Here is a 10,837-nt window from a genome sequence, read left to right as displayed (position 1 = left end):
TTGCAATGCTGGCCTGTAGGCGTGCGTGTGTGTGTGTGTGTGTGTGTGTGTGTGTGGCGGTGACTATATCCTGTCAATGTCGCTCGCTTTGGGGGGATCCTGTACCCCTCCAGGCGATGTTGGTGGTATCTCCCACTTCCACTTCCGGGCGATTAGAAAAGTCCAGTGATTTTTTTTTTTCAGCCCATTAGAGACGCTTCCAGACGGGTCGGAGGTGAGGAGCTGTCTCTTCCTGTTGAATCGGGGGTTGTAAGCACACAGGCCCGGGGCTGGTGACGGCGGTTTCCCTGCCACGTGGGGAAAGCTTGACTGGACGAAGAAAATAAAGCCAGTGAAGAGAAGGAACCAGAGAGGGATGTAAGTGGACAGAAAGATGGAACACTACTGTCATCACCGGGGCCCCTTATATAGATAGAACTGTGCCTGAAGGCAGTTTGATCCCAGGACTCGCCCGTTGTACGAGTCAATAAATTCTCTTTCTTGCAACTTACTAGTTGGTCTTGGAATTCCGTCACTTGAAAACAAGACTCCCGACTTAGAGTAATCTGAAATGCAAGGTAAATACGGTGTTTGATGGTGGCTCCCCCCACAGCCCCCCAACCCCCTGCAGGGGCTGTGCCTTTGACGCGGTCGATGCTCGGATGTCTGCTGGCTGCCCGGCTCTCACTCAGACCATGGCACTTCCGACGGAGCCCTTTGATACCGCCCGTGCGATACTTCAACTGCAACCGCTGTGGACTGGGGGGTGGGGGGGGTAAGAGTGAGGTGTTTGAAGACCCCGGGGCTGGGATTCGATTTCGTCGTCCTCTTTCGGGCCCATCTGCTTTGCTTCCGACTGAGAAGCCCTCCCTGAAGTCAGCAGGAAGTTTGGGCTCTTGGTGCGACATAAGTTCAGGCCCTTAGACATTCTATTTTTAATAGATAGGCCTGGTTGATTTTTTTCTAAATGAAAAAATAAATCAATATGGCTTTGATATGGAGACTTTACTTTTCATTTTCTTTTCTTTTTATTGTGGGTACTTTTTTTTTTTTTTTTTTTTTTGGTGAGGAGTGAAATTCGCTCTGTACCAAAGAAAAATGATGTCCGCGGATGAAATATGTGTTCACTGACGCTTTCTGACCAGCTCCGTGCATACCAGGTTCTCGGGGACGCGACGTCCTGCTGGCGCTGGGGCAGGCGTGCGGAAACTGACTTTGTGCGTCTCTTGGTATTTTTACGGACTCTGTGGTTATTTTGAGGTGTCTGTTGGAAGTCAACGTGTTCGTGGTTTATTAAATTTAGAAATAGAGCTCCCCAGGTAAATGAAGACTCTCATCTGCAGGGCAGGAACTCTGTGCCCAGTCCTGGTCCCTGACAATTAGTATACACATCCGGTGTCAAACCCCGATGGGCGGTTCACACTGTCAGGTCTCAAAACCCGTCGACAGGTCTCCCCTGCCCGCGGCTCCTTAGCCTGCCCTTCACGGGGCAGTCCGGTTGGACATCAACCACAGCCTCGCGGCTAAGGAGGGAAAGACCCAGGTTCCAGGGGCAGGGAGGGAGGCTGCTCGGATGTGTCTCCCTGCCTCCCTGGATTCCGAGCCTCCGTAAGCAAATCTGGTGGGCGAGATCAACTCTATCTCCTCTTGCTCTTCTGTTCTTTTAAATATCCTTTATCCGTGCCTGAGGTTCTCAGCCTCCTCTCCCACCAGCATGGACCGCTGTCTGCTCTACGCCAGGGAATCACCACACATCATCCCTTTGCTCATCATGTAATGAGGAGAAGTCATTTGCGTGTTAGCAGAGGGGAGGCCAAGATCCGAGGTCGCACAGCCGGGGCGGGGCAGACCCCCAGCGGCCGGAGGCTCCACTCAGTGTCCAAGGCGGTGACTATGAGTCTTACTAAGAGGTACCACTTGAGGAAATAGAGGCTGAAAGTTCTCGGTGCCACCATGAGGTGGACATGGGCTCTGATCTTCATGAAAATGGGCCGGAGCCTGTGCTGTTTAATTTCTGGAAGGGGCATAAAGATCACTCTGTAAAGACAGCATGGCTCAGTGGAGATGCTCTGACGGGCACGCCCATGGTGGCCCGTCTTTGCCGCCTTGGTTGTGGCACCGGGTGTGTTTCTCATGGAAAAAGAACACACACTTGCCGAGCGTGGGACTTGGACCATTTCCTCTCTGAGCAGGATGCCGTGCATCCGGCACGTGTCATGGGTGTGAAAGCTGAGGTCCCGGCGACGTGAGGAGCCGGCCCGTGTCCTCCCAGGGGATCCAGGGCCGATCCTGGGAGCACCCGTTTCTCCAGCCCCGCAGGCCTCTGCCCAGGCTGCAGGCTCTGCTCACACAAGGAGCTCTGAGCACAGACTCACGCCTGGGCCCCCCACCAGGGAGTGTGACTGACAAGGTCCAGACTGGGGCGCAGGAATGTGCCTTCCATGAGGATCCCTGGTGACACCGAGGAGTGCGGCTGCTCGCTCTGGAGCCCGGCTTCCGCGTCAGGCCTCCTGGGTCTGAGCGTCCCTCGGGTGTCGCTGACATGCAAGGTAGGGTTTCTTTCGGGCTCCCATGTGAACCCCCAGTGTGGACTCTCCCCAGTTTCCCAAGACACAACAGGACCCAGAGTGAAGGGGTTACTGTGGGTGCTGGTGGGAGAGAGCGATGTGACAGGTCTGGGAAGAGAGGAGGAGTCTCCTTGCACATCAGAGTCAGAGGACTGGAGCTCACGCCTGACCTTGCTGCTGGGCTCGGGGCAATTTAAGAAGAGAGAGTCTTCATAACTCTTCCCAGCTTCAGCCAAGGGAACTTCCTGTGATGAGGAACTCTAAGGGTTCTGGTGCTCGAAGGATAAACCAAGTCAGGCTTGCTTTCCCTTCCTTCCTTCCTTCCTTCCTTCCTTCCTTCCTTCCTTCCTTCCTTCCTCCCTCCCTCCCTCCCTCCCTCCCTCCCTCCCCCCTCCCTCCCTCCCTCCCTCCCTCCCTCCCTCCTCCCTCCCTCCCTCCTTCCTTCCTCCCTCCCTCCCTCTTTCCGACTCGCCGTCCATCATCCAGAGACTAGGTGCCTCTTGTGTGCTGGGATGCGCTCAGAGATAACGGAGTTGCCGAGGAGACCGGGCAGCCGCCCAGAGCTGGACAGCACACGGTCCTCAGGTCAGAGGCTCCCACCCTTCACTGAACCGAGAACACATCTGGGGAATGTCCTGCCAGAGACCACAAGCATGGTTTAAGCAGCTTGGGGACGATTTCAAAGCAGAGCTCCATTTATATATATATTCACGTGATCATATATATTTTTTGTAAAATTCATAGAATTAAGATCTTCGTGTCATCTTTTTCTTAAAGTAGTCGCCCAATTTGGATGAGCTTTAAAAAACGTGGACCAGGCCTGACCTGTGGTGGCGCAGTGGATAAAGCGTCAACCTGGAAACGCTGAGGTTGCCGGTTCAAAACCCTGGGCTTGCCTGGTCAAAGCACATATGGGAGTTGATGCTTCCAGCTCCTCCCCCCTTCTCTCTCTCTTTCTCTCTCCCCCCTCTCTATAATGAATAAATAAAATCTTAAAAAAAAAAAAACGTCGACCGTGTCTGTTCCCACGCCTCCTGTCTCCTGTCTCCACCATCCCTTTCCTTCAGCCCGGATGGAGACGTTTTCCTGCCTACGTGTGTGAGGGGCTTTGACCCGGGTAAGAAGAGTCACGGGCTAGCGCACAGGGCCAGCACGGGCTGGGGGACCCAGAGGAGACGAGCAGGGTATTGTCCCTAGCGTGTTCCCATCGTAACCGTCAGTACACACAGCATTTTCATCTCTGAGAAGGAATCTGGACTAGATTCAGGGAACATGTTTTTCTTCTTTTGCTGTAAAACCTGGAGCTAGTGTTCTGTAAAACCTCCTTTGAGGACCGCGAGCTGGGAATGCTCCCGTGTCGCCAGCAGTCCAGCCTGGGGTTGGCGAGGAGAGGAGCATTTGCACCGAGTACGCCCTGAGGATTGTTGTCGAAGCTAGTTGTGCACCAGACCCCCGACCTGATGCCAGGGACTCAGTGGCCAGCAGAAACGGGCCCGCTCCTACGCTCCAGAGGCTCACAGCAAAGACAGATACATCAAGTACATGCCTAGCGATCCACTTCAGTAAGGGTTATAACACACACAGCATGGAGGGCAGGAGATTCTTAAAAAGAGGGCATAGCATTTGGTCTTACAAGTCCAGGAAGACACATCCTTGAAAGAGTGACAAGGAGTTGCGACCTGAAGAATGAACAGAAGACGTTGGCTTAGACCGGGAGCAGCAGAGGACCCAGGCGGTGGAGACCACGGCCCAGCGGGGAGACAGTGCCACGCAGAGCGGCTGAAATGGGAGGCCGAGAGCCATCTTCATCCCACCCCTTGACTGGTCCCGGGATTTCTGAGTACGTTCTCTCTCCAGCACCGTGAGGATGACGGGTGGACTCGGAATCGCCTCTATGAGCTGCTGGGTAATATCCTCACGTCGCTGACCTGAGGCCATGTCAGAACGTTAGTGGGATGTTGTTTCCATGGCAACAGTACTGGGTTCACAAGGCCAGTGCCTGCCGTGTGGTGCTCTGGGACGTCTAGGTGCCTGGTCTAGTCTTTACACCTCATCCGAGATAGAGGGAGAGCCTCCACCCCGTTTACTGCCCGCCTTTCGTCGGAAGAGTGCAAAGTCTTACTTTCCTTTTTCTTTTTTAAATTATGATATCACACTCACACACAAGGTGGCAGTGGGAACGGTCACACAGAAGGAATGCCACATGGGACAGCACACAGCACACCCGCAGCACACAGAAGATACGACATACGTGTGCAGTGCGACGCCCGCGGGAATTGCGTTTGAGGGGCCAGCGACCCGTCCTTTCCTCGCTCCCAGAGGACGCGGATGCTCTGCTTGTGTGTGCCTCTGCTTGACCTGGCATTTCCGCACGCCATTCTTTCATAGATCGTCCCCTTCCCCAGCTCCGAATTCTGCGCCTAGAGGCAAGACAGCCATCCCCTGCCCGGGTCACGTCTGCAGGACGCTGTCCCTGACTGAGGACTCCGCGATCGAGACTGCCTCTGGAGGGAGCTCTCTGGAGAGGGCTCTCTGGAGGGGGCTCTCTGGAGGGGGCTCTCTGGAGGGGGCTCTCTGGAGGGAGCTCTCTGGAGGGAGCTCTCTGGAGGGGGCTGTCTGGAGGGGGCTCTCTGGAGGGGGCTCTCTGGAGGGGGCTCGCTGGAGGGAGCTCTCTGGAGAGGGCTCTCTGGAGGGAGCTCTCTGGAGAGGGCTTTCTGGAGGGGGCTCTCTGGAGGGGGCTGTCTGGAGGGGGCTCTCTGGAGGGGGCTGTCTGGAGGGGGCTCTCTGGAGGGGGCTCTCTGGAGGGGGCTCTCTGGAGGGGGCTCTCTGGAGGGAGCTCTCTGGAGAGGGCTCTCTGGAGGGGGCTCTCTGGAGGGGGCTGTCTGGAGGGGGCTCTCTGGAGGGGGCTCTCTGGAGGGGGCTCTCTGGAGGGGGCTCGCTGGAGGGAGCTCTCTGGAGAGGGCTCTCTGGAGGGGGCTCTCTGGAGGGGGCTGTCTGGAGGGGGCTGTCTGGAGGGGGCTCTCTGGAGGGGGCTCTCTGGAGGGGCTTCTCTGGAGGGGGCTCTCTGGAGGGGGCTCGCTGGAGGGAGCTCTCTGGAGGGGGCTCTCTGGAGAGGGCTCTCTGGAGGGGGCTGTCTGGAGGGGGCTGTCTGGAGGGGGCTCTCTGGAGGGGGCTCTCTGGAGGGGGCTTGCTGGAGGGAGCTCTCTGGAGAGGGCTCTCTGGAGGGGGCTGTCTGGAGGGGGCTGTCTGGAGGGGGCTCTCTGGAGGGGGCTCTCTGGAGGGGCTTCTCTGGAGGGGGCTCTCTGGAGGGGGCTCGCTGGAGGGAGCTCTCTGGAGGGGGCTCTCTGGAGGGGGCTCGCTGGAGGGGGCTCTCTGGAGAGGGCTCTCTGGAGGGGGCTCTCTGGAGGGGGCTGTCTGGAGGGGGCTCTCTGGAGGGGGCTCTCTGGAGGGGGCTGTCTGGAGGGGGCTGTCTGGAGGGGGCTCTCTGGAGGGGGCTCTCTGGAGGGAGCTCTCTGGAGGGGGCTCTCTGGAGGGGGCTCTCTGGAGGGGCTTCTCTGGAGGGGGCTCTCTGGAGGGGGCTCGCTGGAGGGAGCTCTCTGGAGGGGGCTCTCTGGAGGGGGCTCGCTGGAGGGAGCTCTCTGGAGAGGGCTCTCTGGAGGGGGCTCTCTGGAGGGGGCTGTCTGGAGGGGGCTCTCTGGAGGGGGCTCTCTGGAGGGGGCTCTCTGGAGGGGGCTCTCTGGAGGGGGCTGTCTGGAGGGGGCTCTCTGGAGGGGGCTCTCTGGAGGGGGGTCTCTGGAGGGAGCTCTCTGGAGGGGGCTCTCTGGAGGGGGCTCTCTGGAGAGGGCTCTCTGGAGGGGGCTCTCTGGAGGGGGCTGTCTGGAGGGGGCTCTCTGGAGGGGGCTCTCTGGAGGGGGTTCTCTGGAGGGAGCTCTCTGGAGGGGGCTCTCTGGAGGGGGCTCTCTGGAGAGGGCTCTCTGGAGGGGGCTGTCTGGAGGGGGCTCTCTGGAGGGGGCTCTCTGGAGGGGGCTCTCTGGAGGGGGCTGTCTGGAGGGGGCTGTCTGGAGGGGGCTCTCTGGAGGGGGCTCACTGGAGGGGGCTCTCTGGAGGGGGCTCTGAAGCGGGGCTCTCGCCTACGGCAGGGCCGGGCCTGCTTGTTTCAGCTCCCCCAGAAACCACCCCAGGACCAGAGGTTGAGAGCTGGTGGCTCACTCAAAGGGTGACGCCAGGAGAGGCTAGCAAAGGTGGAGGGCGGTGAAACAGGGAGGAAGGCAGCCAGCGCGACATCCATTGTCGTGACAGTGCCTGCCGTGACAAGGGGGGGGGGGCTCAGGGCTACCAGGAAGCCTGGAAGTCAGGGGAGCATGTGCCCCCGAGTCCTGCCTGGGTGGAGATGTCTGGCTGTATCGCCACCACTCTGCTTCTGTTCCTGGTGAGGACCACGTGGGTCCCCCAGCCTCCCCGTGTGTGGGTGTCACGGGTGCTCAGGGGGAGCCCTCCCTGGGCGGAGGGGGGTTCTGAGCAGATAGGAGGGGTCCCCAATAGTGCATGCCACAGGGCTGCTTCCCCATGAGCCTAGACCTGTCGATGGTTCGGGAAACCAAAGGTTGCCCTTAGGAGTGGCAGAGGGGAGCAGCAGGGAGACCTGGGGTGCCCTCAGGAGTGGCAGAGGGGAGACCTGGGGTGCCCTCAGGAGTGGCAGAGGGGAGCAGCAGTGAGACCCGGGGTGCCGTCAGGAGTGGCAGAGGGGAGCAGCAGTGAGACCCGGGGTGCCGTCAGGAGTGGCAGAGGGGAGCAGCAGTGAGACCCGAGTGCCCTTCGGGAGAAGTCCTTTCTGGGAAGAGGAAGGCACCTCCTAAGGAGGCCATGACGGCAGAGGAGAGGCAGACCCCACACCGAATGCGCAGTGCCGGAGGACGGCTGGGGATGCCAGCGCCGGGTCCTTTCCTCGGCTGGCCTCGGTGTTGTGTTTTCACACTAATAAAAAGCACCGAGAAGCTGTCAAATTATTCTTCTTTCTTACAATCATGCCAGCGTTCATTGGCTTACTCTTGCCACTCAACAGGACCTCCGTGGGCTGGAGACAGGAACCTCCGTGAGGAAGGCGCCGGGGACACGCGTCGGACAGGAGAGGCGTGTCCAGCTTCATCAGATGGGGGAATGCACACTCCTCCTCCCTGCCCCCACCCCCCCAAACAGAGAGCATCAACTAAACTGGAAACATCACCTCCCCGGTTGAGCTGGAGAGAGAGAATTCGGTCTTCCAAACGCCGCTTCTTAGGATCAGAGGCGGCTCGTTCTCTCGGGGACTGTGGCAAATAGAGCTTGAGAACTTGAGCTCTTGCCACGCCGCCCTTAGCCTGGATGGATACACTTGAGTCTTTGTGTCAGAAACTTCCCAGCCGGCTGCTGGTGTAACTGACACTGTACAGCGTGTCTGTGCACCGTGGTCTGTGCAGGGGACCGAGCTGACGGGGAGGCGGACAGCGCCTGTCCTGCCTCTGGGAATTCACGGCCTGGCGGGGGGAGATGGTACGGGACACAGGTAACTCACGGGCCCGTGCAGAAGGGCTCTCTCCAGAGGGTGATGGGTGGAAGGACGGGGGCTGCTGAGGGTGTGACCCGGGGCAGGCTCCACAGGAAGGGGCCGTCTGAGACCAGCTTCAGTCGGGTGGCTGCTGACTCCCGTGTCCTGGGGGACTCGGATTTGTGCGTGGGTGGCCGAGAGAAAGCACGGGCTGTGGGTGTGGCTGCAGGGAGATGATGGGTCCCATCACGTGTGATATTAAGGGATGATCTGGGGAGACGTCCTCACAGAGGGGCAGGCCGGGAGCGAGGAGGAGCCATCTGGGCTGGAGCCGTGGGTCTGAGAGTCAGCGGCGTGGACCCCCATTTGTGGCAATGTGGTGGGGAGTGGTCCCTCTCATTATGACAGGGGGTGTAAGCTAGGGACTGGAAGGGGAGCGGGCCAGGAAGAGCTGAGCAGGAACGGCACGGGATGTGGTTGTGGGTGTGTTTCCAGAGGTGGGGGTGGAGGCGGCACTGACGGTCTATGTGGCGCCGTTCCGCTCAGCTCTGGGGTGTTCACAGGCTGCGTCACTGGTTCCCCACAGCACTGATGACAGGGAGTGGTTACCATGGCACAGAGAGGGACACGGAGACCCAGAGTGATGGTGTGGGTGGCCAGCCTCGCATATCCGCCAGGGAGCAGGGGCCGCTGTGCAACCTCATTCTCCCTTCTGGCACCGAACCACCACTGAGGAATCAGAGATGGGAGATAGAAAGACAGCGTTCGAAATGCCAGCTCTGTGGCACAGGGAAGTGACCGGGACTGCAGTTCAGATGTGAACCCTGGAGGGGCTCGAAGACCTCGCCGCACAGTGGAATGTGCCTGCTCTGCCGTGGCCTCTGAGCACTGGTGGGAGAGCACACGGCTGTACGGGCGCACACGGCTGTACGCGCGCACACGGCTGTACGCGCGCACACGGCTGTACGGGCGCACACGGCTGTACGGGCGCACACGGCTGTACGGGCGCACACGGCTGTACGCGCGCACATGGCGCAGCGACAGGGCGGCCTGGGGCCAACACGGGCTCTCCCTTCCGAACTGGCCCGTCGGATAAATCCTTCCCTCGGTCTGGACAGCCGAGCGAGGGACAGAGAGGAAGTGAGGCTCTTTCTCTAGAGGGGCTCCCGTCCAGGGAGCAGGTTGGACGTCCCTTCCCGTTCTGGGCAGTAGAAGCAGCGGGGAAGCTGGCCAGCGTCCCGTGAACTCGAGGCTGCCTGACTGGGGCCGTCGTTACCAGCCCCCCCGAGAGGCGCCGGCTGGAAGCATGGGCCTCGGAACCACAAGATCAGACATTCACGGCATCCAGTGCCTTCTCGTGCCCACGCTCCCCTCGGCGGCCTCTTCCGGGGAGGAGCACGCCTTCGGAAGCCTGGGCCGTGGGTTCCCATCCTAGCTCCATCTCGGTCTCCTGATGAACCCCAAGTATTCTCCTGACGGCTCTGTCCGCTGGGGTGCAGGCAGCGCCGGGGTGGGGGGAGGGTAGGCTGCGTGGGACTCTCCCTTTCTCCGTAGGTGGTGCTGGGGGTTAGGGGTTCCTTTGCTCTGCTCTCAGGAGCAAGGTTTGCCAGTGTTAACGCGACTCGATGGGGCAGCCGTTGTACTCCTTGCACGAACGTACTGAACCCTTCCTGTCTTCTACGCACAGCACTGTCGAGAAGGACGTCGTGTGAGTGGGAGGTTAGGGCTGGGCTTGCTTTGTACCCTAGTTCACTGGTGGCGGGGGGAGCGGTGTTCTTATTTTTCTTCACGTTGTTTACTCAATCCTAACACCACACCCTCAGTTTAACCACGTCCACCCAATTTAATTCTTCCAAACGTAACCAGCTCACCAGACGTCATGAACAGAAGAAGTTCTCTGTAAGTCCAAAGAAAGTACTAAATCGGTCCCTCAACCAAACAGTATTGAGAACCAACAACAGTCTGGGTCAGGACAATGTTGGAATAAATATCCAAGATTATGGAGGTAGTTCGGGTGTGCCGTTGACAGAAACCGGGAGGATTCTCAAAGGAATTGAACTGTGAACTCTGTTTGCAAGGGTGATTCACAGCCATCTTGCCAGAAAAGGGACACCCCGGGCATTCTGGATGGAAGGAAGAACACAGACAAAGTCTCAGAGGTGATAAAAAGGATAGAAAAATCCTAGGAATCCCAAGAAGTTCTATGTGCCTGAAACAGAATGCAGGGAGAAGGCGGGACAGGCAGGTCTGAGGGGGACGAGGCGGGAATGGGGGTCATGCCCGCACCACAGACAGCATTCTGTGCCTTGCCCAGGGCTCTGGCACTGACCCGGAAGGAGCCACCCCTCACTTACTGCTGCAGATGGCGTTTCCTGTACTGCACTGACCCTTGGGGGAAATCTCAGTCCCCGTCCACACACTGGCCGGCTACAACGCCCCTCACTTGCAGTCCACCTCCTCTGCCTGTCCCCCACTCCCCCCAACATCTTTCTCTAGCTTCCTAACTACTGTCTTTCTAGACTGAATCCTTCTTTACAGATTTCCAAACAGACGCTCTAACCTAATCCTAGGAGCAACGAGCCCCCTGGGTCGTTGACACTGCATGTGATGGTGAAAGCCCACGGCTCTGCCTGTTGGGCCTCTTCTGCACCCATGGCGTACAGAACACGTATTCTCTTTCGACAGAACACAGCTCTCCTACTTCCTGGTGTACTCAGCCACTCGGATGGAGAGAGGAGGTCTGGCGGAAACCCGCCTCTTGTAAGGA

At 58.9% G+C, this 10,837-nt stretch overlaps 1 protein-coding gene across 1 annotated transcript; it reads right to left on the bottom strand.

The window, feature by feature from the left end:
• Positions 1-4,997: 4,997 nt before the first annotated feature.
• Positions 4,998-9,511, bottom strand: LOC136329720 (putative uncharacterized protein ENSP00000383309). Its single transcript, XM_066266382.1, has 4 exons — positions 9,404-9,511; positions 8,913-9,120; positions 8,098-8,293; positions 4,998-6,618 (listed from the first exon to the last, which is right to left on the bottom strand). Exons 1-4 carry the CDS (start codon positions 9,509-9,511, stop codon positions 4,998-5,000), a joined length of 2,133 nt encoding a protein of 710 aa, XP_066122479.1.
• Positions 9,512-10,837: the final 1,326 nt, after the last annotated feature.

The sequence above is a fragment of the Saccopteryx bilineata genome, chromosome 3, assembly GCF_036850765.1.
Source record: "Saccopteryx bilineata isolate mSacBil1 chromosome 3, mSacBil1_pri_phased_curated, whole genome shotgun sequence".
Taxonomy (NCBI): domain Eukaryota; kingdom Metazoa; phylum Chordata; class Mammalia; order Chiroptera; family Emballonuridae; genus Saccopteryx; species Saccopteryx bilineata.
The sequence above is the reverse complement of the archived record's forward strand: the minus strand, read 5'-3'. Positions and strand labels throughout refer to the sequence as shown.